Consider the following 27,364-nt stretch of genomic DNA (forward strand, 5'->3'; position numbering starts at 1 on the left):
GTGCCTGTCCTGTTCTGTGTTGTCCCTGAACAACCGCGGACAGTGCTACACTCCACTGCCCCTGAGCTTCCGAGGGCAAGGCAAGATGGGTTGCCAAGGAGCCAGGCGAGGAGCGCAGCAGCGTTTGATTTCAAGACAATGAGGCTGTGGGGCACCAGCCCCAGGGAACTGCCAGGGCTTCTCTGGCCTAACAAGGGTCTGTCTGTGGCCCCAGAAGGTAGCCAGGGTGGTGCAGGGCGTGGCCACCAGGCCGGGAGGGCCGTCTTCCTGGCCTCTCACTTGACCCCAAGACGGGATGTCTGTTTCTTTTTGGCCTGGAAGTTAAGGGTTTTTTTGTAAATTCGGTAAACATTTGAGCAGGGGAATTACAAAGGAGGGCGCGCCGGTGAGCGGAGACGCAGAGTTCCGCCGGTGCGTGTGCGCGCCCGCGGGTGAGAATGGCCACGTGCGCGCGGGAGCGCCTCTGCCCAGGGAGACTCCTTTGTTCAAATCACACCAAGAGGTGTCCGTACACAGACCGTTCGCCAGATGGCCGCGCCCCGTCCCCGCGGTCGGCTGCGGGGAGCCCCCGCCCGGCCTCGGGAGCGTCCCCCCGGTTCCCGCGCCCGCCTTGCGAATTTGGGAGGCGACGCAGGGAGGACCAGCCGTGCTGCGCTGCGGTGACCGGCAGTAACCCCGCGCGGGGCGCCCTCGGCCGGGTCAACGACCGCGCTCGCCCGCTGCGGCCCGCGCAGCTCCAGGGGCCGTCCGGCCCATCACCCTATCGCCTAGCAACGCCCACTCGCGCGCCGCCATTGGTCCAGCGCGCACGCCTCCGGCCCCCGATTGGCTGCGGCTGCAGAGCGAGCCACGCCCCCGGCCCGGCTTTGCTCGGCCCGGACGCCGGCCCTTCAGTCCTTATGCCCGGGGGTCCGTCCGGCCCCCAGTGTGGCCCCAGTATAACCTCCAGAGTGACCCAAGCAAGCCCCGTCCCGTTTCCACTGCGCGCCGTGCACACGTGGCCCCCGAGGCCCCGTGGGTGGGGGCGGCCCCGGGAGGCGTGGGGCGCGGAAGGGAAGTCGTGGGGCGGGGGTGACGCTGCGTCCCGCCCCGGCGCCCCCCGAGTCCCGGGGCCCCCAGCCCGGCGCCCCCCTGGCGCGCCCCCGCGCAGAGTCCCGGCGTCCGGCGGCGGCGCGCGGCATCACCCCACTGGCGGCGGCGCGCCTGGTCCCGGGGCGCAGCCCTGACGCTCATTGGCCTGGGCGGCGCAGCCAAGCTGTCAGCCCATGTGGCGTGTCCGCGCGGGGACGGCAGCGGTTAAATAGCGCCGGCGCGGGCCTAGAGGGAGCCAGAGAGACGGAAGCGGCCCGGCCTCCCCTCCGCCGCGCGCTCCATCCTCGCTCTCCCTCCGCCGCCCACGCCACCGCCCGCGCCCAGACCAGGTACGAGCGGCCAGGTCGGGCCGGGGTCGGGAGTTGGTTGCCGGGGACCGGAGTCCTGGGGCCGGGCAGGGGCAGGGGCAGGGGCCGGGGCGGGGGTGGTGCGGTCAGGCTCGAGGGGGCGCCGCCGGCCCGCATCTTCCGGCCTTGGGCGCGCGTCGTCCGGTGCGCCAGTGGCGAGGGGTCGCCCCGCACAGCCTGCCCTGGTCTCGTGGTCCGAGCCCCCGGTCTGGATGTTCGAGCCCCACGGGGCGCCCGAGGCCGGGCGGCGAAAGGCCCTCGCGGCATGCCCCAGGCCCGGCGGGGCAGGTGGGCGGATGGCGAGGGGCGGACGCCCAGGAGCGCCGCGAACAGCCATTTTGGTCTTGGGCTGGGCCAGGCGGCTGCGGACCCTCGAGGGCCTGTAGGAGCCCCCAGCCGCCCGGTGTGCGCCCAGCTCCGGCCGCCCACAAGGGCCTCGTTTCGGGCCGGGCCGCCGAGCCCCTCCATCTGCGGCGTCCCCCCACCTCCGGGTGCGGGATAGCAGAGTCTCAGCCGACCGGAGGGCCTAAAAAGAAGGGAGGGTGGTGGGTGGAGGAGGAGCGGGGCCGGATGAGGACGGCTTCCCCACCACGTGGGCTCCGTTTGGAGCCCCCGAAGTTCTGGGGGGAGAGCGGCTCCTGCCCCGTACAGCCTCGCGGCGGCGCATGCGAGGCAGTGCACTCTGCAGGGGTCTCCACCCCCTTGCCTAGTCCCGCCGGACTCCGCGTGAATAGCAAGTAGGGGGAGAACAGAGCGGGCGCTTTCTGGAGAAGCAGCCGCCCCGGGAGCTGGTGTCTCTGGGCCGGCAAAGGGCTCTTTATTTAGCGCTGGGGGAGGGGGCTCCCTCTCTGCCGGGACAGCAGGGCGATCAGGGCACCCAAGGAAGACGCTCTCTCCACTTGCTTGTGCTTTCCCTTGTTCAGAGAGACGCTGGAGGGCCGCTGGTTGGCGAGTCCAGGGGTCATTAGCGCCATGAGGCCCTGGAGCCTTGGTGGAAGCGTGCAGGATCAACCCTGGCCTTGCCCCCTTCCTCAGGGTCTGTACAGGAGCCCCCGTCCTGGACCCACAGTCTCAGGGTAGCCTAGGCTCCCTCGTTGGCGCCTTGGGGACCTGGGTCTGGGTGGCCAGGCAGGCTGCGTGAGATTGGCAAGCAGGACTCTGAGGCCTCAACCTGTTCAGGTGTGTGGGTCTGGGTAGCACTTGCCTGGCACCTGACCAGGAGTAGTTCTCCAGGTTGGAGCTCACTGGAGCTGCCATACAGACTGGGTCTGTCCACCGTGGGGCAGGGACCAGTTTTGCCCCAGAGCCCCACCAGGCCTTGGCACTCTCAGTGCCCGAGCCGTTGGCCCCAGCATGGAGGACAGCGTGGGTGCTTCTCACCTCCATGTTTGCCCTTTCTCCTTCGCCTGCTAAATTCGCTTGGCCAGCTCTTAATAGGCTGACGGCCAGGCAGCCTCTTCCTAGGAAGGGTTTGGGCCCTTCTCTGGGTTGGCCCTGCCTGCCTCCCACTGTGAGGCCCTCTCCTGGGACCACTGCAGCAGGGAGTTGCAGCAGGGCCGTTTTGGGGTCACCCCAGGCCAGGGCCAATGCCCAGAGAGCCCAATACTCCCAGTGAGAGGTGCAGGCAGGCTGGACCAGAGTGGACTCCCCGCCTCCCAACCACCGTACACATACTTCACCCAGGGCATCTGTCCCGGCTGGCACACAGCATAGGCGCTGGCCGTGTGGATCTTTGTTGTGGGGCTTTCTGAGCTGCTGCTCTCAGACCCTTGGGTGGGCCAGATGGAGGAGCGGGGCCAGGAAGCCGGGGCCGGGGGAGCAGCAGCTGGGCCTCCAGTGAGGCTGCAGACTGGCAATGTGGGAGCTGAGGTTGACCAGTGTCCGGGCCCCCACACCACCCTCCCTGCAGAGAGAGCAGCCATGGAGGAGGTGGTGATCGCTGGCATGTCCGGGAAGCTGCCTGAGTCGGAGAACTTGGAGGAGTTCTGGGCCAATCTCATCGGCGGTGTGGACATGGTGACGGATGATGACAGGCGGTGGAAGGCAGGTGAGTGGGCCTGGGTTCTCCTCTCACTGCCGCTGGTACACAGCCTCCAAGCTACCAGGACAGGCCCGCTCTGGCCTGAGCTCCCGTCCCACCTGCAGAGCCAACGGTCACCCGAGGTGAGGCCATGCTGCAGGCTCTTCCTGCGAGATGGCGCCAGGAGAAGGCTCAGGGCAAGGGAGAAACTGGGGCCTCTGGCCAGTGGGCTAGGGACTGAACTCCAGTCCGCAGGAGACTGAGGGCTGGCCCTGGGCATGGTCTTTGCCCAGATGAGCTAGGTAAGCTGCTAGGGGGCAGATCCAGGGCTAGGCCAGGTGGGTGAGCACCTCCGGCCCCACTGCCCACCACCTGGTCCCTGCAGAGCCTGGCCAGCCACTGCTGGCCCACGTGTCCCAAACCGTCAGATAAGACATCAGGCTCTCCCAGGAAGCTGGTTTGACTGTCTCACGCCCAGTAGGTTCTTCTGCAGAGCGGCTCTACCTGATCTACGGGATGTGAGTCAGTGTGGCGGAGCCTGGCCTGGCCTCAGCCTCTGGGGCCAGTGTCAGGCCAGGCAGGGGGTCTCCAGCAGGACAGGACAGTGGTGGGTAGGAGGAGGGGGCACTCCCCCCCCCAGTGCTGTGCTCTGGGACACCACCCATGAGGCTCCCCCTAGGGCCCCCTCTCAGAAATGGGCCCACCCATCCCGGGGAGCCTTGGCTCCCTGTTGCCACAGGGACGCCGCTGTCGGTCACTCGGGGCTGTGAGGTTCCGTGGCTGGCCCCTCCATCTGCATGTGTTCCACAGGACTGTATGGCCTGCCCCGGCGGTTAGGCAAGCTGAAGGACCTGTCCCGGTTTGACGCCTCCTTCTTCGGGGTCCACCCCAAGCAGGCAAACACAATGGATCCCCAGCTGCGCTTGCTTCTGGAGGTCACCTACGAGGCCATTGTGGACGGAGGTGGGTCATCAGGAGGCTGACAGCCAACCTGGGACTTCTGGGGGCCCATCCCTGAGGTTCCTGCCACCCCTCTGAAAGCGTTCCTCCGTTTTGCTTCTAAGAGCAACACGTGTTCATAACAAAACATCCAAAACATAGAAGCTGTTGAGGAGGGAGCGGAGTCCTGGTCTGGGGCGGTTGGGCTGGGGAGGCATGGGCCTTGGGCAGGTCACGTTTCACAACTGCACACCAGAGGTGTCCCAGGCATGTCCTGATGCCCCAGTTTCCTCACTCCCCATTGCATGGCTGATCTTGGGGGCGAGGGCAGGGTGCCAGGCAGAGTAGGAGGCGAGATCTGGCCCCAGGACTCTTGCCCTCCACATTCTCCTCCGCTGGGTTTTGTCTGGCCTTGGACAAGTGCCTCGAGGCCAGCTGCCCCTTGTCCCGGGGCACAGACTTGTCCCAGGGACACCAGGGACATAGAAGTCCTGCCAGGTGGGAGAGGGGAGGCTGCCATGTGGGTGAGGCCTCTCAGTAGGTGAGCGGTGAGAGCTCAGCTCTGAGGGGGAACCTGGGGCCTGCCTGCTCCCACCTGTGGTTGACAGGGTGGGTATCCTGGTCTTGCCGTCTCTTGTCCTGCAGCAGATGCTAAGTAGTCTCTGGGGTTGACACTGAGCCTGACGGGGTCATGGACACGTGCTGCCTGGGGTGGAGTGGAGGGGAGGTGAGAGGACCCTGGTAGGGGAAAGTGGAGGCCTTTCCACTGCCCAGGCCCCACCCGGAGACCTTGGATGCTTCTCCCCAGGGGCTGGCCAGTGTCCCTCCCTCCTTCCCAAGCCTGGACACTCGGCCTTTGTCTCTCTCTGTCTTCTTATCTTGGCCCGCCCAGGGCAGGCCGCCCTCAGGGCTCACCAGACCCTGGCAGCAACACCAGGGGCCAGGGGAGTAGCCTAGGGACAATGCTGCCCTCTGTCCCCACCTCCGGCTGTCTCTGGCCACTGCCTGACCCAGAGCCTGGAGCCCCACCTGGCACCCCGCCCGTGCCTGGGCCCCGGTTCCTTGTGACCTGGTTATCCGTTCTCAGCCCTACCTGGGCTGGCCGCCCCATTGTGGCTCTGCTCTCTCCTCCCTGGCCCACCTCGTCCCCTCCAGAGTCAGGCTGAGAGGCGAGGCCTCACCTCCCAGAGCTGGGTGGTGGGCTGGGCGTGTCACAGCAGCTAGGGCTGACCTCTGTCTCCTACAGGCATCAACCCAGCTTCCCTTCGTGGGACGAACACCGGTGTCTGGGTGGGTGTGAGCAGCTCTGAGGCCTCAGAGGCTCTGAGTCGAGACCCTGAAACCCTCATGGGCTACAGTATGGTGGGCTGCCAGCGTGCCATGATGGCCAACCGCCTCTCCTTCTTCTTCGACTTCAAAGGTGGGTGCACACACAGCTCCTCTGGGCCTCGGACTGGGGCAGGGTGGGCCGGACGGCAGCTGAGACCCTTCCAGACTCTGACCTCCCCTCTCCGAGGAAGGCCTGCAGGGGTGAGGTCCCAGTGTCATAGGCTCCACGTGGAGGGCACCTGCTAAAGCTGCCAGGGCCCCAAGGTTGGGGGAGTCCCACAGCTGCACTGTGCCCTTGCCTGCAGGGCCCAGCGTTGCCCTGGACACAGCCTGCTCCTCCAGCCTGCTGGCCCTGCAGAGCGCCTACCAGGCCATCCGCAGTGGGGAGTGCCCCGCGGCCGTTGTGGGTGGCATCAACATCCTGCTGAAGCCCAACACCTCGGTGCAGTTCATGAAGTTGGGCATGCTCAGCCCTGAGGGCTCCTGCAAATCCTTCGATGCAGCAGGTGAGGGCGGAGGGCGTGGGAGCGCAGGATAGCACCCCCAGCCCCCGTTTCACCCTACACCAGCCCCTGAGCTCTGCCCTGAGCTCCTAGGCCTGAGGTGCCCTCTGCCCCCAGGGGATGGCTACTGCCGAGCAGAGGCTGTGGTGGCCGTCTTGCTGACCAAGAAGTCCCTGGCCCGACGGGTGTATGCCACCATCCTCAATGCCGGCACCAACACTGATGGCTTCAAAGAGCAAGGTGGGAGCGGCCCGGGCAGGGTGAGGGTGGGGCTGCAGGCGGTTAGGTGATTGGTGGTGTGCTGAGGCCTGGCCCCGCCCACAGGCGTCACCTTCCCCTCTGGAGAGGTGCAGGAGCAGCTCATCCGCTCCCTGTACAAGTCGGCCGGGCTGACCCCCGAGTCCCTGGAGTATATCGAAGCCCATGGCACCGGCACCAAGGTGAGAGCCCTGCCTGGCCCTGTGCACACCCGACACCCCCACGCCGGAGAGGCGCCGGGGTGGAGTCCTGACCTCCCTGAGTCTCCCACAGGTGGGCGACCCCCAGGAGCTGAACAGCATCACGCGGGCCCTGTGTGCCACCCGCCAGGACCCCCTGCTGATCGGGTCCACCAAGTCAAACATGGGGCACGCGGAGCCCGCCTCGGGGCTCGCAGCACTGGTCAAGGTAGGTGGGCGGGTCTGGGGCCATCCTGCCCCTGCCTCCTCGGCTTCCTGCTGCCCGGTCGGGGGAGGATCCCCACAGGGTGTGCGGTGGGGTGTGGGCCACTGAGACCCAGACAGCAGGGTGCCAGCATGTAGCCATTCCCTGCCCTAGTTCACTGGGCCAGATAGCTTGCCCAGTACTGCTCCACAAGAGACCAAGCCAGAGGGTGCAGAAGCAGCGGGGCGGCCCCGCCTCTCCAGGGCTGCCCTTCCCCATGGCCTGCTGACCAACTGGTAGCCCAGAGCATCCAGGTCACCACTGCTCAGGCTCCCTGGTGCTCTGGGCTTCCTGGGCCACTGTAGCCACCTGTCTGCAGCTCTTAGATCGGGACCTGGGGTGGGGTCTGGCTGAGGGACCTTTGTGTCTAGACCCATGGCCATTAGTCCAGAGGTGGTAGGGGCCCTAGGTGAGGCCCAAGGCTGAGAGGGGAAGGGGCCTGCGGCTTGGTCACCAGACCACTGCACTGGGGCTGGGCAAGGTTGGGGGGAAGGAAGTCTGTTGCAGTGGGCAGGTGACCTCAGAGTGTCCTCAGGAAGGGAAGTACCTGAAGCCCACCCTGACCAGCAGGGCAGGGAGCCCGGGGCTGGCCACCCCACTGACCATTAGGCACCCATAGGTGCTGCTGTCCCTGGAGCACGGGGTCTGGGCCCCCAACCTGCACTTCCACAGCCCAAACCCCAAGATCCCAGCGCTGCAAGACGGGCAGCTGCAGGTAGTGGACCGGCCTTTGCCCGTTCTCGGGGGCAATGTGGGCATCAACTCCTTCGGCTTCGGCGGCTCCAACGTGCATGTCATCCTCCGGCCCAACTCCCAGCCGCCCCCGCCGCCTGCCCCGCACTCTGCCCTGCCCCGTCTGCTGCGGGCCAGCGGGCGCACGCTTGAGGCTGTGCAGGGCCTGCTGGAGCAGGGCCTCCAGCACAGCCAGGACCTGGCCTTCGTGAGCATGCTCAACGACATCGCGGCCGCCCCCACGGCCGCCATGCCCTTTCGTGGCTACGCTGTGCTGGGCGGCCAGGGCGGCGACCAGGAGGTGCACCAGGTGCCAGCTGGCAAGCGCCCGCTCTGGTTCATCTGCTCCGGTGAGCCCCCGGCTCCCCAGGTTGTCCCCGAGGGCAGTGGGGGCAGGGCCGCGCAGCCCTGCCCTGACGCCTCTCACTGGGACAGGGATGGGCGCACAGTGGCGCGGGATGGGGCTGAGCCTCATGCGCCTGGGCAGCTTCCGCGACTCCATCCTGCGCTCAGACGAGGCCGTGAAGCCTTTGGGACTGCAAGTGTCGGACCTGTTGATGAGCACAGATGAGGCCACCTTTGATGACACCGTCCAGTCCTTCGTGAGCCTCACTGCCATCCAGGTGCACCCCTGGGGTCTGGGGTGAGTGGGCCGGTAGGGCGGTCAGCCTGGCGTCCCCGGGACTGGCGTGACGCACCCTGTTCCCCCAGATTGCCCTCATAGACCTGCTGACCTCCATGGGCCTGCGACCTGACGGCATCATTGGGCACTCCCTGGGCGAGGTGGCCTGCGGCTACGCCGACGGCTGCCTCTCTCAGGAGGAGGCTGTCCTCGCTGCCTACTGGAGGGCCCAGTGCATCAAGGAGGCCAACATCCCACCCGGGGCCATGGCAGCTGTGGGTAGGTGTTGCCCTGTGCTCCCCCATCCCCCTCCACCCATGGGCCTGAGGGTCTCCGTGGGAGGGGACGTCTACGCTGGCACCTTCGACATTGGTGCTGGGCAGAGGCAAGGCCCTGGGGTGACTCGCCGGCCACCGTCCTCCTCACTTCAGGGTGAGAGCGACCCTGACGGCCTGCTCAGCGTGCCCCGTGTGGCCTCCCCGAGCCTGATGGCCTTGGTGCTCGGCACGCTTGCCCATGGGCGTCAGTAGAGGCCAGCATGGTTTTCCCATGAGCCTGAGCTAAACCCCTGGGGGGCTGCAGGGGAAGGAGTGGGCCTGTTCACACTCCGGGCAGGCAGGGCTGGAGACGGGAGGACACCCGAGAAAGCCTGAGGGGCTGGCAGGAGAGTGAGGCCGAGGTCCTCTGTGGTTGGTCAGATGTAGGAGCCTTTGGCGTCAATACTGAGCCGAAACTGGCTCCCGCCTGTGGGGTAGCATTAACGACACCTCTGCCTGAGATCAGACACGGCAGGGGTGAAAGTGCCTCGTAAAGGTGCCGCTCTGCAGCCGTCATCACCGCCTCTGTCGTTCGGGCCGCCCCGGCAGCGTCTTCCTCCCCCTGGGGAGGGGCCGAGTGAGGGTGCCGGCTCCCTGTGGCCACCTTCTGAGGCTGTCTCTGCCCCCAGGCTTGTCCTGGGAAGAGTGTAAGCGGCGCTGCCCCCCTGGTATCGTGCCTGCCTGCCACAACTCCGAGGACTCTGTGACCATCTCCGGACCTCAGGTGGGCCCTGGGAGGCGAGGCCTCATCCCCAAGTCCCCTCCTATCCCTCAGGGTGAGCTCTGCATGGGGAGCCGGGCACAGGCCTAGGACTGCTCGTCCAGCGCCCCTGCCCCCTCCCCGCCCCCACCCCAGGCCGCAATGTCCGAGTTCGTGCAGCAGCTGAAGCAGGAGGGTGTGTTTGCCAAGGAGGTGCGGACAGGTGGCATAGCGTTCCACTCCTACTTCATGGACTCCATCGCCCCTGCGCTGCTGCAGGCGCTCAAGAAGGTGGGTTGCTGCCCCACGGGCTGCCTGGCGGGGGCCTCCCGGAGGACGGGCGGGCAGGCGGGCCCAAGCTCCCTCACGCCGACCGAGCCTGGCCATGTGCGCAGGTGATCCGGGAGCCACGGCCCCGCTCCATGTGCTGGCTCAGCACCTCCATCCCCGAGGCCCAGTGGCAGGGCCGCCTGGCCCGCACGTTCTCAGCTGAGTACAACGTTAACAACTTGGTGAGCCCCGTGCTCTTCCAGGAGGCACTGAGGCACGTGCCCGAGCACGCCGTGGTGCTGGAGATCGCCCCCCACGCCCTGCTGCAGGTGCGCGCTTGGGGGCAGCACGGGCAGCACGGTCAGGTCCGGGAGGGATGGCGGTGGGGGCGTGGCAGGGAGGCAGGCTGGACGGGCTCTGCGTGGCCTTGTGTGTGGGTGGGGGGAGCTAGTCAGGGAGGCCCAGCCTGTCTCTGCCTCTCAGGCCATCCTGAAGCGAGGCCTCAAGTCCAGCTGCACCGTCATCCCGCTGATGAAGAAGGACCACAGGGACAACCTGGAGTTCTTCCTCGGCAACGTGGGCAGGCTCCACCTGATGGGGTGCGTCCCCTCTCCCTGCTTGACCCTGGGAGCCCCTCAGCCACGGGCTGGCCTTGACATCGTCCCCAGGAAGCGGGCCTGTGGGTGCTGGGCCACCGTCACACCCTCACTGCCGCCCCCACCCCACCCCGTCTCGGTCATCCCTGGGGTCTTAGGGGAGAACGGTTGGCAGTGGGTCGGCAGTGGGTATAGCAGGGTGGTCCTGGGGGCAGGTGTGCTGCTCACATCTCCCCTCTCCACTCTCCAGCATTGACATCAACCCCAACGGTCTGTTCCCACCCGTGGAGTTCCCGGCTCCCCGGGGGACCCCCCTCATTTCCCCCCACATCAAGTGGGACCACAGCCAGACTTGGGATGTGCCCGCCGTGGAGGACTTCCCCAGTGGCTCCAGCAGCTCCTCTGTCACTGTCTATAAGATCGGTGAGTGAGGTGCGGGCAGGCGGGGGGCGACTCCTTCCTCCTGGTCGCTGGCACTAAGGCCCATGCCCCACAGATGCCAGCCCTGAGACCCCTGACCACTACCTGCTGGATCACTGCATCGATGGCCGCGTGATCTTCCCCGCCACTGGCTACCTATTCCTGGTATGGAAGACGCTGGCACGAGCCCTGGACCAAAACATGGAGCAGGTGCCTGTGGTGTTTGAGGACGTGACGCTACACCAGGCCACCATCCTGCCCAAGACAGGTGAGGCAGGCGGCTCGGGATGCGGGGCGGGAGTGCTGCCTGCTGACCCCTGCTGCTGACCTCTGACCCTGCTGCCTGCAGGGACCGTGCCCCTGGAAGTGCGGCTTCTGGAGGCTTCGTGCACCTTCGAGGTGTCTGAGAACGGCAACCTGATCGTGAGCGGTGAGCAGGGGCACCCGCCCAGGCTGCAGAGTCCCTGGTGGGGGTCTCTGGGTGGACCCTGGCTGCCAGCTCAGCCCGGCCCTGCCCTCAGGCCCTTCTGCCACCCCCGCCCACAGGGCAGATACACCAGTGGAAGGACCCCGATCCCAGGCTCTTTGACAACCAGTATGGCACGGCCCCCACACCTGTAGACCCCACTGCTGCGTTCCACCTGAGCCAGGGCGACGTGTACAAGGAGCTGCGGCTGCGGGGCTACAACTACGGCCCCCACTTCCAGGGCATCCTCGAGGCCAACCTCGAAGGTGGGTGCAAGGGGGCCCCACTTTATACTCAGGAACGTGCTTTGGGGCTAACTCTTGCTGCCCGGCGTTAGATGCCCAAGCCGGGTGAAGGGAGGGCAGTTGTTGGTGTGAGGGGGCCGCGTGGAGGAGAGGGCCCACTGGGGGAGAGACCCAACCTGGCCGAGCTGACGGTCCCTCCACCCCAGGTAACACAGGCCGGCTGCTGTGGAAGGACAACTGGGTGACCTTCCTGGACACCATGCTGCAGATGTCCCTCCTGGTCCCGGGCCACCGCAACCTGTGCCTGCCCACGCGCATCACCGCCATCCACATCGACCCCACCACCCACCGGCAGAAGCTGCACGCGCTGCAAGGCGAGACACAAGGTAGCCCTGCCCTGGCCCCGCACACTTGTGTCCCCGCGCCAGGCGCTGCCCGCACTTACCCAGCATGTCCCCGCAGTGGCCGACGTGGTGGTGAACAGGTGTCTGAACAGCATAGTGGCCGGCAGCGTCCACATCTCGAGGCTCCATGCCTCGGTGGCCCCTCGGCGACAGCAGGAGCAGCTGGCACCCATCCTGGAGAAGTTCTGCTTCACGCCGCACGTGGAGAGCGGGTGCCTGGCTGGGAGCCTGGCCCTGCAGGAGGAGCTGCAGCTGTGCAGGGGTGAGGCCTGCGCCCCCCCGCCCCCTTTGTCCCGGGGCCCAGCTCCCAGTCCCTGTGCCCAGTCTGGCAAAGGGGAGCTCATCACCTCCCCTCATCGCCCCGTCACAGCCCCTCCTTCACGTGGAGCCCAAATCTGCCTTCCCCTCGTGAGTGCCCCCAGGCCTGGCTCCCCCCGCCCAGAGCTGACGTCTTCAGAGGAGGCCTAGCACGCATAGGTGACAGATTTGTCCCCTCCTGTCTGTGCCCCCAGCCAGCCGTGTAGGCGTAATGCCATGAGACGGCCCCCCACACAGGGCTCACACCCAAGCTGATGGGTGGGGGGTGCTGGGGAGGGGCAGCAGGGCCGTCAAGGCACTGAACCCACCCTCTGGAGAATCCACCCTCTGTGGGGCTCACACCTGGGTGGGAGGCAGAGCAGCCCTTCACCCACCCAGTGGTCCCGATGGTTGATGCCAGTTTCTAGCCCTGGAGGACTGGACTGCCCACTCCGTCCCTCTATTTGCTGTCAGTGGGCAGAGCCGGGCGGTGGGTCCTGCTTACCTCCTAGTCCCTGCTCCAGGCAGACACCAGTTGCTGGGGGACCTTCAGGAACCCCAGCCCAGCTGAGGCTCTTCCCTAGCACCCGTCTCTCTCCTCCCCAGGGCTGGCACAGGCACTGCAGATGAAGGTGGCCCAGCAGGGGATGAAGATGGTTGTGCCCGGGCTGGAAAGTGCCCAGGCTCCCCGGGAGGCCCCGCAACAGGGCCTGCCTCGGCTGCTGGCCACCGCCTGCCAACTGCAACTCAATGGGAACCTACAGCAGGAACTGGGCCAGGTCCTGGCCCAGGAGAGGCCCCTGCTGTGTGATGACCCCCTGCTCAGCGGCCTCCTCGACTCCCCAGCACTCAAGGCGTGCGTGGACACCGCCCTGGAGAACACGGCCAGCCTCAGAATGAAGGTGGTGGAGGTGGGTGCCGAGCACAGAGGCAGGCACTGTGCATATGGACCCAGACGCAGGCAGCCCCAAACGTCAGGAGGGCCGGGGCCCCTCTGACGCGAGGTCGCCCAACTCGCGATGGTGCTGAGGCCGCCCACACACTGAAGGGGAAGGGGCACAGAGAAGGGACTGGAGGTGGGCTCTGCGGGTGCTGTGGACAGGGCAGCGCTGGCCAGTGGCCTCAGCGGAGTTGGTGGGTGGGTCTTTCTGGGAGACACCAGCTGAGGGGGTGGGTGGGTCTTTCTGGGAGACACCCAGCTGAGGGGGTGGGTGCGCCTGCCCCGTGGCAGCTGATCCAAGAAGCTGTTTCACCCCAGGTGCTGGCTGGTGACGGCCGACTGTATTCCCGCATCCCGGCGCTGCTGAACACCCAGCCCCTGATGCAGCTGGACTACATAGCCACTGACCGCCACCCCCAGGCCCTGGAGGCTGCCCAAGCCAAGCTGCAGCAGCTCGACCTGACCCAGGGCCAGTGGGACCCTGTGGACCCAGCCCCCAGCAGCCTGGGCAGGGCTGACCTCCTGGTGTGCAACTGTGCCCTGGCCACCCTTGGTGACCCGGCCACGGCCGTCGGCAACATGGCGGCTACCCTGAAGGAGGGAGGCTTCCTGCTGCTGCACACGCTGCTCGGAGGTTACTCCCTGGGGGAGACTGTCGCCTTTCTCACCTGCTCTGAGCCACATCAAGGGGGGCAGCACCTCCTGAGCCAGGTGCGGGGCGGGGCCGGGATGGGGAGGGGCTGGGATGGGGAGGGGCCAGGAGGCTGCCAAGCACTGACCCCCCCAACGCACAGGACGAGTGGGAGAGCCTATTTACCGGGGCATCCCTGCACCTGGTGGCCCTGAAGAGGTCCTTCTACGGCTCTGTGCTCTTCCTGTGCCGCCGGCTGGCCCCGCAGGACAGCCCAGTCTTCCTGTCTGTGGAAGATGCCAGCTTCGGATGGGTCGACTCACTGAAGGTCAGTCCCTCCCAGCCCTGGCCAGGCCTGGCCGACGCAGCTCCAACGCTGGGGCCTGGGGAGCCCCCAGAAGCCAACCCCTCCCTCGTTCTACAGAACATCCTGGCTGACTCCTCCTCCCGGCCCGTGTGGCTCATGGCCGTTGGCTGCACCACCTCAGGAGTCGTGGGCATGGTGAACTGTCTCCGAAAAGAGCCCGGCGGGCACCAGATTCGGTGAGATGCCCACTGAGCTGCATGCCCCTTGCTCCTCCCCTCCAACCCCCCCAGCTTCCTCTCACCTGTCTGGCTGCCCATAGGTGCGTCCTGGTGTCCAACCTCAGTAGCGCGTCCCCCATCCCTGAGATGAACCCAAACTCCTTGGAGCTGCAGAAGGTGCTGCAGGGGGACCTGGTGATGAACGTCTACCGGGACGGGGCCTGGGGGGCGTTCCGCCACTTCCCACTGGAAAAGGGTGAGCCCCCAATGTGCCACCCTGCCCCCCCAGGCTCCTCCCCTCGCAGCTGGGTGGGCTGAGAAGGAGAGGGCAGGGGGACCCTGGCCGGAAGCCCTGCCCAGCCCAGGGCTGCATGTGACCCTGTGGCAGCTCCACTTTCTGCCACCCGCAGACCGGCCAGAGGAGCAGACAGAGCACGCCTTTGTAAACATCCTCACCCGAGGGGACCTCTCCTCCATCCGCTGGGTCTGCTCTCCTCTGCGCCACGCCCAGCCCACTGGCCCTGGAGTCCAGTTCTGCACCATCTATTATGCCTCCCTCAACTTCCGAGACGTCATGCTGGCCACGGGCAAGCTGTCCCCCGACGCCATCCCAGGTACAGGCAGCACACGGTGGGGGGACCAGAACAAAGACCCTCGGGGCCAGGACCTGGGAACAGGGGGGTCCTCACCCCACAATGCTCAGGAACCTGGGAGGCTCCTCGAACCTAAGCTCACACACTGGGGTCCTCCTGGGGAGATAAGGGGCTCACCCACCATCTGCCCCCAGGAAAATGGGTCGCTCGAGACTGCATGCTGGGCATGGAGTTCTCCGGCCGAGATGCCAGAGGCAAGCGTGTGATGGGGCTGGTGCCCGCCGAAGGCCTGGCCACCTCCATTCTGGTGTCTCAGGACTTCCTATGGGACGTGCCTTCCAACTGGTGAGTCGGTCAGGGCTGTGACCTGGGGCCCAACATGAATGTGTCCAGGGGTCAGGCCAGAGCTGACCCCTGCACTGTGCCCCTAGGACCCTGGAGGAGGCAGCTTCAGTGCCCGTCGTCTATACCACAGCCTATTACGCGTTGGTAGTACGTGGACGCATGCAGCCTGGGGAGACGGTGCTCATCCACTCGGGCTCGGGCGGTGTGGGTCAGGCCGCCATCGCCATCGCTCTCAGCCTGGGCTGCCGCGTCTTCACCACTGTGGGTAAGCCTACAGCCCTTCCCAGAGCCCAGGACTGCCCCTCCAATGCCTGAAGCCCAGACTTACCAGCAGCGTCTCTCCCCACCAGGGTCAGCTGAAAAGCGGGCATACCTCCAGGCCAGGTTCCCACAGCTCAACGAAGCCAGCTTTGCCAACTCCCGGGACACGTCCTTCGAGCAGCACGTGCTTTGGTACACGGCCGGGAAGGGTGAGTGGCTCCCATCACTAGACAACCGCCATCCACCCATATTCTCAGCCCCCTCTTCCTCCCATCCCCGCCCCCCTCCGGCCAAGCTGGAGGAGACACCAGCCCAGGCGGGGACAGGGTCTGGCCTTCCGGACTTGTGCCACGTTGGCTGGGCAGTGGTCTTGACTGTGAGGACCCCTCTTGCCCCCCCACCCCAAGGTGTTGACCTCGTCCTGAATTCCCTGGCGGAAGAGAAGCTGCAGGCCAGTGTGCGGTGCCTGGCCCAGCATGGTCGATTCCTGGAAATTGGCAAATTTGACCTTTCCAACAACCACCCCCTGGGTGAGGCTGGGCAGCAGGCCGGGTGGGCAGGGGGCTGTTGGGCAGAGCGGGGGTCCACAGGGTGGGCTGTCAGCTGAGTGGTGAGTTCCCCACCTGCCCACCTGTCCAGGCATGGCCATCTTCCTGAAGAACGTGACTTTCCACGGGATCCTGCTGGACGCAATCTTTGATGAAGACAGTGCCACCTGGCGGGAGGTGTCGGCGCTGCTGCAGGCGGGCATCCGGGACGGCGTGGTGCAGCCCCTCAAGCGCACCGTGTTCCCCAAGACCCAGGTGGAGGATGCCTTCCGCTACATGGCCCAGGGCAAACACATCGGCAAAGTGGTCCTCCAGGTGAGTAGGGGACCCCAGGCACCCCCAGCTCCGGCCCCTGCCGGCAGTGTGTGAACAGCGATGCCATTTGGGCTGCAGGTACGCGAGGAGGAGCAGGAGGCGGTGCTGCGAGGGACCAAGCCCACCCTGACGGCGGCCTTGTCCAAGACCTACTGCCCAGCCCACAAGACCTACATCATCACAGGGGGCCTGGGTGGCTTCGGCCTAGAGCTGTCCCAGTGGCTTATGCTGCGAGGGGCCCAGAAGCTGGTGCTGACCTCCCGCTCCGGGATCCGCACAGGTGACCGGCCCCAGGGAGCACGAGGGTGGGGCGGTGGGAGAGGCCTCAGTCAGCTCCCCCTCATGTTGCTCTCTGGGCACCTGGGCTTAGGGCCAGAGCCCCGATTTGCCCATCCCCGCCGTCTGTGTCCCGCAGGTTACCAGGCCAGGCAGGTCCGTGAGTGGAGACGCCAGGGTGTGCAGGTCCTTGTGTCCACCAGCAACGTCAGCTCGCTGGATGGTGCCCGGAGCCTTATCACTGAGGCCACCCAGCTTGGGCCTGTAGGCGGCGTCTTCAACCTGGCCATGGTGAGGACGGCTCTAAAGGGGCTGGAGCCAGCTGCCCAGGGAAGCCCCCCGCCCCAAGCAAGCCCCCCAAGGCCCTGGGGCAAAGGCAAGTGCTAAGATCCCCTCACCCCAGGTCCTGAGAGACGCCATGCTGGAGAACCAGACCCCTGAGTTCTTCCAGGACGTCAACAAACCCAAGTACAGTGGCACCCTGAACTTGGACAGGTGGGCTCCTCCCTTCCCTCTCTCCTTCTCCCAGCCCTCCCCCGCACGGCCCTCACACTGCTGTCCAGAGACCAGGCCACAGGCCTCTGCCGGGGTCTAAACCAAGGGTCCGGGGCAGCGGAGGCGGTTTGGCAGGCGAGCCAGGGATCCTGGGCATGTCGGCCGGTGGGCTGGGGATGCCGGCTGGGGGTGACTCGAGAACCCACAGGGTGACCCGGGAGGCATGCCCCGAGCTGGACTACTTCGTGGTCTTCTCCTCGGTGAGCTGCGGGCGTGGCAACGCCAGCCAGACCAACTACGGGTTCGCCAACTCCGCCATGGAGCGCATATGTGAGAAGCGCCGGCATGACGGCCTCCCAGGTGGGCCCGCCCGCCCCTCCTCCTCCACTCCTGTGGTGCCACCCTCACTTGTGCCCCTTCTCACCCCAGCCCCCCACCCTCCCTCACCCGCAGGCCTCGCCGTGCAGTGGGGCGCAATTGGCGATGTGGGCGTCGTGCTGGAGACCATGGGTAACAACGACATAGTCATTGGCGGGACACTGCCCCAGCGCATCATCTCCTGCATGGAGGTGCTGGACCTCTTCCTGAACCAGCCCCACCCCGTCCTGAGCAGCTTTGTGCTGGCGGAGAAGAAGGCCGCAGCCCATGGTGACGGCAGCAGCCAGCAGGACCTGGTGAAGGCTGTGGCTCACATCCTGGGTGAGGGAGCACCCTGCACCCCCCAACTGGCAGACACGCAGCTCCCCTGAGTCTGGTCTCCCTGGCTGCAGAAGGGGGCATGCCGGCTTGCTCATGGAGGGAGAGACACAGGTGGTCTGTGCAGAGCTGGGTGGGTGCTGTGTGCCATGACCATAGTAGTGCTGATGGTTTGGGAAGACCCAGCCATCAGGGTACAGTACCCACCAAGGCCCATCCCCCATTGCCAACTGAGCGCCTCTCCCCAGGCATCCGTGACTTGGCCACTGTCAACTTGGACAGCTCACTGGCAGACCTGGGCCTAGACTCACTCATGGGCGTGGAGGTGCGCCAGATGCTGGAGCGAGAGCATGACCGGGTGCTGTCCATGCGGGAAATCCAGCAGCTCACGCTCCGGAAGCTGCAGGAACTTTCCTCGCAGGCTGGCACAGCTGATGGTAGGTGTGGAGGGGGGTATCCCCGAAGCAGCACAGGTCCTCTCAGTGCTGCTGGCCTGTGAGCAGCCTGGACCGCCCCCCTCCAGGTCAGGGCTCGTCCATCTGGCCCCGTCCTGAGAGCCCTCATTGGGAGCCCAGTGCCCCCACCCACCTCTGCCCTAGCCACCAGCAGCCCCAGTCAGGTGTGTGTGTGTATATGTGTGCATGCTGGGGGATCGTAGCAGGGGACCCCATGTGGCCCCAGCCCTCCCTGGCATCTGCCCCTCTTCACAGAGCTGGTGGCCCCCACACCCAAGGAGGACAGCCCTGCCCGGCAGCAGGCCCAGCTGAACCTGAGCACCCTGCTGGTGAACCCTGAGGGCCCGACCTTGACTCCGCTCAACTCTGTGCAGAGCTCCGAGCGACCCCTATTCCTAGTGCACCCCATCGAGGGCTCCATCACGGTGTTCCACAGCCTGGCTGCCAAGCTCAGCATTCCCACCTACGGCCTGCAGTGCACGGGAGGTGTGTCAGGGTCCTGCGGGGCTGTCCCCACAGTGGGCCTCCTCCGTCCCCCAATGGGTTGGGGGTGACGTGCACGTCCAGACAAGGGCTAAGCCTCGTGCTGTCCCTGCAGCTGCACCCCTGGACAGCATCCAGAGCCTGGCCGCCTACTACATCGAGTGCATCAGGCAGGTGCAGCCAGAGGGGCCCTACCGCATTGCTGGCTACTCCTATGGGGCCTGCGTGGCCTTCGAGATGTGCTCACAGCTGCAGGCACAGCAGAGCGCCGGCCCCACGAACAATAGCCTCTTCCTGTTCGATGGCTCGCACACCTACGTGCTGGCCTACACGCAGGTGAGGGTGGCAACGGCGCCCCTGGGGCCAGGTCTGGAGTCCCAGCCCCTTGTGTCGCCACTGCAGCGGCCCCTCCTCCCTTTGCAGAGCTACCGCGCCAAGATGACCCCTGGCTGCGAGGCAGAGGCCGAGGCCGAGGCCATGTGCTTCTTCGTACAGCAGTTCACTGACGCGGAGCACGGCAGGGTGAGTCTGCAGATACCGCGTGGCCGGGCCTCCCGACACCCCTGCCCCCCATTCCCCTGCCTGGCGCCACTCATTGTCCTGTCCTCCAGGTGCTGGAGGCGCTACTGCCCCTCGAGGGCCTGGAGGAGCGCGTGGCGGCTGCCGTGGAGCTGATCGCACAGAGCCATGCGGGCCTGGACCGCCACGCCGTCCGCTTCGCGGCGCGCTCCTTCTACCAGAAGCTGCGGGCGGCCGAGAAGTACACGCCGCAGGCCACCTACCATGGCAACGTGACACTGCTGCGCGCCAAGACAGGCGGCACCTATGGCGAGGACCTGGGCGCTGACTACAACCTGTCCCAGGTGTGCGACGGCAAGGTGTCCGTGCATGTCATTGAGGGTGACCACCGCACGCTGCTGGAGGGCAGCGGCCTGGAATCCATCCTCAGCATCATCCACAGCTCCCTGGCCGAGCCACGTGTCAGCGTGCGGGAGGGCTAGGCCAGAGGGTCCTGCATGTGGGACCCACCCCGCTGGCCCCCGCACCCCACGTGCAGCCACCAGTAGGACCAGCGCCCTTCCCTCTCCCACCCCCCACCCCGGCTGCCCTGGGCGCGGGGCTGGGACCCGCGCCGCCGACTCGGAGACCTGCCCGGTCTGTGAAGAGTCGGCTGAGCCGCCAGCCAGGCCAAGCTTCCTGAATCGCGCGGGCTCTGCCACGCGGGTCCATTTGTCGTTTCTCCGTTTGGATTCTCCTATTTATTGGGTCGCCAGGGAGACGCCGGTTGGTCCACCTGTGCGGCCGGCGCACGGGAGCCGGGCCGGGGCCCCATGATGCCGGCAGCAGAGCGGAGCAGCCCCGGGCACTGGGCACCCACCCTATTCGTCTGTGTTCATTTTTCAAAAACAACATTCAAACTGCTGCTTGGATTTTGAAATTTACTGTAATTGTCTGTGTAAAGAACCATGTCTGGACCCTGTTTCATTTTTACACCAACCTGGTAGAAATGTTGTCTCCTCTGGAGCCTCCCCACGATTAAACCGCACGTGCGCTCTGGCCTCTGGGCCTCCTTTCTTCCCTCCTCCCTGACCAGCCCTGTGAGCCTGCGCTGTCCTGGCCAAGTCCTGGTGGCCCGGAGGGGACCACCCTCTGCTCCCTGCAGGAGGGAGGGGGCAATGCCTGGCTCCTGAAAACAGGCTGGACACCTTGAGGCAGGGGCCCCTCTATCAGGGAAGCTTGACCAGGAGGAGACAGGTATGCAGTCTGATAATCCACTGGCATAATTGTGGGGTACCCCCTGGGGTACCCTTGCCAGATTTCCTTATCCCTCAGGGAAACCTCAGGTTTTCTCTCCTGGGCCTCAACTGAGTGGAGGATGCCCACCCACATTATTGAGAGTAAACTTTATTTGACGTCACCTGATCATAGACGTGAAGCACACGGACCAAGTACCTTCACAGCAACACCTAGGTGAGTGTTTGCGTAACTGGCCTAGTCCAGCGGAAGGCTGACCATCACACAGGTTTAGGCAGAAGGAGTGAAGGCTGCGTGGAAGGAAGTAGGGGGGTGGGGAGGCCCCTGAGCGTCGGACCCTGGCCAGGCCAAGGGATGAGGTGGACGCGCTGGGCTGGAAGCTTCTGGGCCAACAGCAGAGGTGAGCTGGAGCAGGGAGAGAGGTGGGCCCTGCAGTGGACCAGGACTGAATCTGGGGCCAGGGGAGCAGGCCCACTGCTAGACTTCTAGAAGGATGTGTTGAACCCAGAACATCCGGGGGCCCTTATATGTTCCTCAGAAAGTTCAACATAGAATTACCATGTGAGCCAGTAATTCCACTCCTAGGTATAACTCAAAGGAATTGGAAACGGACTCAGATACTTGTACACCAATGCTCATAACAAGCAGTGTTACTCATCTACGACAGCCGAAAGGTGGAAATAATCCAAGAGTCTGTGAACAGATGAATGAATGTACAAATGTGGTCTACCCACATAATGGATATTATTCAGCCTTTAAAAGGAATGAAGTTCTGATACATGCTACAACATGTATCAGAACATAGTGAAAAGGTTTCTGGAGCACATATGTTAATATCAGAAAAAGTAGGTTTCAGAGCAAAGAATAGGTTAGATATAAAGGATCATTTCATAACGATATAAAAGTGTCAACTAATCCAAAGGACATGAGAACTCGTGCTCCTATAACAGAGCTCCAAATTACAGAAAGCGAAAGATCTGGAAGAAGAATCGGAATTCCCTGGCAGTCCAGTGATTAGGACTCCATGCTTCCACTGCAGGGGGTGTGGGTTCAATCCCCGATCGGGGAACTAAGATCCTGCATGCTGCGTGGTGCAGCCAAAAAAAAAAAAAAAAAAATCAGGCAATCTACAATTGCAGTTGGAGATTTTCAAAACCCTTCTCAATAACTGATCAAGTAGAAAATCAGTAAGGATATGTAAGACTTGAGCAATACAATCAACCAACTGACATTTATAGACCAGCCAACAATAGCAGAATGTACATTCTTTTCAGATTCACATAGAACATCTACTAAGATGGTTCACATTCTGTGTCATAAAACCAGTCTCAATAAGTTGAAAAGAACTCAGCTTCTATAAAATGTTTTCTTTGACCACAATTGAATAAAATTAGAATCAATAGCAAAAAGATCTCTAGAATATCCTCAAATATTTAGAAACCAAATAACATACTTCCAATAACCCATGGGTTGAAGAAGAAATCAGAAGAGAAATCAGAAGCTATTTTGAACTGACTGAAAATGAAGATGGCATGCCAAAATTTGTAGTATACAGCTAAAGCACTGTAGGGGAAATACATAACAATAAAAGCCTATGTCAAAAGAAGAAATTTCTCAAATTAATGACTTCAAATTCTGCCTTAAACAAGAAGAGCAAATGAAACCCAAACTAAGCAGAATAGAGGAAATAATACATATCAGAGTGAAAGTCAAATAGGAAACAAAGGCAGAAAATGAAATTAAAATCTTTGAGAAGACCAGTAAGTCATAAACCTTAAAACAGATTGAGCTGGGAAAAAAAACAGAAAAAATACAAATTACCAATAGTATCAGGAACGACAGAGGTGACATCACTAAGATTCTACATATATTCAAAGGCTAGTAAGGGAATATTATGAACAACTTTATGCCAAACAGTTGGACAACTTAGAAATGAACAAATCCCACACAAAACCCAAAGTCAAGAAGAAATAGACAACCCAAATAACCCTACATCTATTGAAGAAAATGAATTTGTAGTTAAAAACCTTTCCACAAAGAAAACTCCAGTCCTGAATGGCAAGTTCTACCCACTATTTAAGAGGAAAATGTTACCAATTCTACTCAAACTCTCAGAATTTTAGAAAGGAAACGAGTCTCAGTAAGTTCAAAAGAATTCAACTTATATAAAATATATTGGGGATGTCTTCGCCTGCTCAGACAGCCATAACAAAATACCATAGACTGAGTGGCTTAAACAACAGGAATTTGTTTTCTCACAGTTCTAGAGCCTGGGAAGTCCAAAATCAAGGTTCCTGCCCATCTGATTCCTGGTGAGAGCGCCTCCTCCTGGTCTTCAGACCGCTGCCTTTTTGCCTCGCTGTGTCCTTTGGCAGAGTGAGCACAAGCCCTGGTGTCTCTCCCTCTTCTTGTAAGGATGTCCATCATATTGGGTCAGGACACCACCCTTATGACATTTTGACCTCATTTAACCTTTTTACCTCCTGATAGGCCTCATCTCTAAATAGTCACATTCCACATGAATGGGGAGGGGGATGCGATTCAGTCCATAGCAAGGGGATAATTTACCACTCTTCTGTGAGATCAGCATTACTTTTGATACCAAAACCTGACAAAGACATTACAAGAAAACTACCAATATCTATCATGATGATATATACAAAAATTCAAAAAAAAATTTAGCAAATAGAATCATATAGTATAAAACATTATGACAAAATGGGGTTTTCCTAGGAATGCAAGGCTGGTTTAACATTCAAAAATCAATATAACTCACCATATTAGTAATTTTAAAAAATGATCATCTTGGGACTTCCCTGGTGGCACAGTGGTTAAGAGTCTGCCAGCCAATGCAGGGGACACAGGTTCAAGCCCTGGTGCAGGAAGATCCTGCATGCCACGAGCAACTAAACCCATGTGCCACAACTACGTAGCCTGCACTCTAGAGCCCATGAGCCCCAACTAGAGCCCACGTGCCACAACTACTGAAGCCTGCACACCTAGAGCCTGTGCTCCACAACAAGAGAAGCCACCGCAGTGAGAAGCCATGCACCGCAACGAAGAGTAGCCCCTGCTTGCCGCAGCTGGAGAAAGCCCACGCGCAGCAATGAAGACCCAACGCAGAAAAAAATTTTTTTTTAAAATGATCATCTCAGTGGATGTAGAAAGCAGCATCTATTGAACACAGATACACAAAATCCACCACCCATTTATGAGAAAAACTCTCAACCAACTAGGAATAGAAGGAAACTCCCTCAACCTGATAAGACTTCTATGAAAAACATACAGCTATCATCAAACTTAATGGTGAAAGATGACATGTTGTCCAAGATCAGGAACAAAACAGAGATTTCCAGTGTCACCATTTCTACTCAACATTGTATCAGAAGTTCTAGCCAGTGCAGTAAACCCAAGAAAGGAAATAAAAGGCATACAGATTAGAAAGGAAGAAATAAAACTTCCCCTATTTGCAAATGACATAATTGTAGAAAAGCTGACGAAATCTACAAAGTCTACTAGAACTAATGAGTGTGTTTAGGAAGATTGCAGGAGAGATCAAAATGTAAAACCCAATTATATAGTTATGTGCAGGGAATGAACAAGCAGAAATTGATATTTAAAAAATCAACACCATTTACAACAGCAACAAAAAATAAGAAATAGGGATAAATACAATAAAAGATGTGTAAGACTACACTGAAAACTGTAATACGTCACTGAAAAAAATTAAAGAAGGCCCAAGTAAATAGATACACTGTATTCATGGATTAGAAAATTCAATATTGGGACTTCTCTGGTGGTCCAGTGGTAAAGAATCCGCCTTACAGTGCAGAGGATTTAGGTTCAATCCCTGGTCAGGGAACTAAGATCCCACATGCCGTGGGGCAACTAAGCCTGCATGCCGCAACTACTGAGCTCACGCGCCTCAACTAGAGAGCCTGCATGCCGCAAACTACAGAGCCCATATGCTCTGGAACCCGCGCACCACAACTACAGAGCCCACGCGCCCTGGAGCCTGCGCGCCACAACTAGAGAAGAGAAAAAACCCACACACCACAACTAGAGAGAAGCCCACATGACACAACAAAGAGCCCGCATGCCTCAACAAAGATCCCACGTGCTGCAACGAAGACCTGACGCAGCCAAAAATAAATAAATAATAATAATAAATCTTTAAAAATAAATAAATAAATAGCCCAGAAATTGATAAAAATTGATTTTTAAAAAAAGAAAATTCAATATTAAGATGTAAATTCTTCCCAAATTGATCTATAGATTCAATGCAATCTCTATCAAGTTCCCAACGGGCTTTCTGTAGGAATTGACAAGCTGATTCTAAAATCCCTATGGCAATACAAAGGACCTAGGATGGACAATACAATTTGATGTAGAGCAACAAATCTGGAGACATTGCACTGATTGATTTCAAGGTTTTTCAAGATTTGTTATAAAGCTACAATAATCAAGTCAGTGTGTTATAGATATCAAGATACGTAAGTAGATCAATAGAACAAAGCAGTCAAGCAATAGATTCACACATGTATGGATAACTGATTTTCAACAAAGATGCAAAGGCAATTCCATGTAGAAAGGATTGTCTTTTCAACAAATGGTTCTGGAATTGGCTATCCATACGTTAAAAAAAAAAAAAAAGTAAGAAAGAAAGGAAAAAGAACTTAGGTCAGTCCCTCACAACACATACAAAAATTAATTCAAAATGGATCATAGACTTAAATGTGAATCTTAAAACTATAAAACTTCTAGAAGTAAATATAGGAAAATAATCTTTGTTAACTTGGGTTAGGCAAAGATTTCTTAGATATGACACCGAAAGCACAATAAATAGGAGAGTAAATTGTTTGATTGGATTTCATCAAAGTTTGATCATTTCTACTCTTTGAAAGACACTGTTAAAAGAATTAAAAATAAGTCACAGATTGTTAGAAAGTATTTGCAAATGACATATCTGATAAAGGACTCTCAAAATTCAACATAAAGAGAACAGTTTAATTTTTTTTTAATGGGCAGAAGATTTGAAACAGACATTTTAGCAATGAAGGTATACAGAGAGCAAATAAGCACATAAAGAGATGGCATTATTAGTCATAGAGAAATGAAAATTAAAAGCATGTTGAGTGGAACTTCCCTGGTGGTCCAGTGGTTAAGAATCCGTCTTGCAATGCAGGGGACGCTGGCTCGATACCCGTTGGGGAACTTAGATCCCGCAGGCCACAGGGCAACTCTAGAGAGCCTGCGTGCCTCAACCAAAGATCCTGCGAGCCGCAACTAAGACCTGATGCAGCCAAAAAAAACAAAACCAAAAAGCACATTGAGGGACTTCCTTGGTGGCCCAGTGGTTAAGACTCTGCGCTCCCAATGCAGGGGACCCAGGTTGGATCCCTGGTTAGAGAACTAGATCCCGCATGCCGCAACTAAAAGATCCCACCAGCCGCAAGTAAGACATGGCGCAGCCAAATAAATAAATAAATATATATATATTTTTAAAAAGCACATTGAGATATCGCACACGTATTTGCATGGCTAAAATTAGGAATACCAAGTGTTGGTGAGGATGTGGAGAAACTGGAACTTTTCTGCGTTGCTGGTGGGAAAGCAAAATGGTGGAACCACACTGGAAAACAGTTTGGCAATTTCTTTGAAAGGTTAAACACGCACCTACCATATGCCCCAGCCATTCCACTCCTAGGCATTTACCCGAGAGAAACGGAGCATATGTCCACACAAAGACTTGTCCGTGAATGTTTCCTGCAGCTTTATTTGGAATAGCCAAAAACTAGAAACAACAATCCTTCACAGGTGAATAGGCAGACAAATTGTGGTTCATTTCTGAAATGGAATACCACTCCACAATAAAAAGGAATGAACTACTGATACACACAGAAGCATGGATGAATCTCAAAATAATACTGAGTGAAAGACACCAGACCAGAGAAGAGGACAGCTTTTCCTTGACTTACGATGGGATTATGCCCAATAAACCCGTCATAAATTGAAAATACCGTGAGCTGAAAATGCATTTGCTACACCTAAACTACCGAACATCACAGCTGAGCCTCGCCCACCTCAGATGTGCTCAGAACACCAACATCAGTGGGCAGTGAGGCAAAATCATCTAACACAAGCTCTATTTTATAATAAAGTGTTGACTGTCTCACGTAGTGGATTAAATACCGTACTGACAGTGAAAATCAGAATGGTTGTCTGGGTCCAGGATGCTTGTTCACCCTCGTATCGCGGGCTGACTGGGGACTGCGCTTGCTGCCGCTGCATCACAGGAGAGGACCAGGCTGCATATTGCTAGCCTGGAAAAGAGCAACATTCAAAATTTGAAATATGGTTCCTACTAAATGTGTATTGCTTTCACACCATCATAAAGTAAAAAAATCGTAAGTTGAACCATCATAAGTTGGGGACCATCTGTCTATGTAATATGACTCCATTTATACAAAGTTCTAGAAAGGCAAACTAATCTGCAACAGAAAATGGATCAGTGCTTGCTAGGGATAGGAGGGGTGCGGGGGGGAGGACTTACAAAGGGGTAGAGGAAGCATGGGGGATAATAAATATTTCCATTATTTTGATTGTGGTAGTTTTACTGTTTACATACATGTAAAAACTTATTTCATTGTCACCTTATGTGCAGTTTTAAACTGTTAATTATACCTCAGTAAAGCTGTTAAAAAGTTTATATATATATACATACCAAATAAAAGTCACTTAGACACCTAACATATAATAAGACACTTCTCTCATTCTAGGAGAAATGCAAATGACAACCACACTGAGCTATCTCATACCTTACCCATCAGACAGGCACAAATTGAGAGCACCGCCTACATCCTCTGATGGTGAGGCCATGGGGAGACAGGGACTCGTGCGCTGCTGGTGGCAATGCAAAAGAGCACAAATCCTCTGGAAGGAATGTGGCAATCTGCAGAAAGATTACCTATGCATTCCCATGTCTTGTAATTTATCCTAAATGTATACCTACAGCAATTTTTATAAAAAACCAAACAACACATAC

General features: G+C 59.5%; 1 protein-coding gene across 1 annotated transcript; it reads left to right on the forward strand.

Annotated features, from left to right (window-relative positions):
• The first annotated feature begins 1,300 nt into the window (after window positions 1-1,300).
• FASN (fatty acid synthase) lies at window positions 1,301-20,123 on the forward strand. The gene is made up of 42 exons (XM_024130118.3): window positions 1,301-1,421; window positions 3,349-3,486; window positions 4,270-4,422; window positions 5,645-5,818; window positions 6,033-6,233; window positions 6,348-6,470; window positions 6,555-6,670; window positions 6,762-6,896; window positions 7,552-8,014; window positions 8,100-8,287; window positions 8,376-8,565; window positions 9,233-9,327; window positions 9,460-9,594; window positions 9,699-9,902; window positions 10,057-10,172; window positions 10,420-10,592; window positions 10,666-10,857; window positions 10,939-11,019; window positions 11,136-11,321; window positions 11,507-11,686; window positions 11,763-11,966; window positions 12,608-12,912; window positions 13,260-13,652; window positions 13,736-13,900; window positions 13,997-14,115; window positions 14,199-14,353; window positions 14,508-14,711; window positions 14,885-15,035; window positions 15,122-15,300; window positions 15,386-15,505; window positions 15,704-15,826; window positions 15,936-16,159; window positions 16,238-16,439; window positions 16,575-16,726; window positions 16,839-16,930; window positions 17,139-17,290; window positions 17,384-17,629; window positions 17,875-18,063; window positions 18,337-18,567; window positions 18,680-18,900; window positions 18,988-19,086; window positions 19,176-20,123. The coding sequence occupies exons 2-42, from the start codon at window positions 3,360-3,362 to the stop codon at window positions 19,563-19,565; spliced, it is 7,548 nt and encodes a 2,515-aa protein (XP_023985886.1). The 5' UTR covers window positions 1,301-1,421; window positions 3,349-3,359; the 3' UTR covers window positions 19,566-20,123.
• Window positions 20,124-27,364: the final 7,241 nt, after the last annotated feature.

This window comes from Physeter macrocephalus, chromosome 14 (genome assembly GCF_002837175.3).
Source record: "Physeter macrocephalus isolate SW-GA chromosome 14, ASM283717v5, whole genome shotgun sequence".
NCBI lineage: Eukaryota > Metazoa > Chordata > Mammalia > Artiodactyla > Physeteridae > Physeter > Physeter macrocephalus.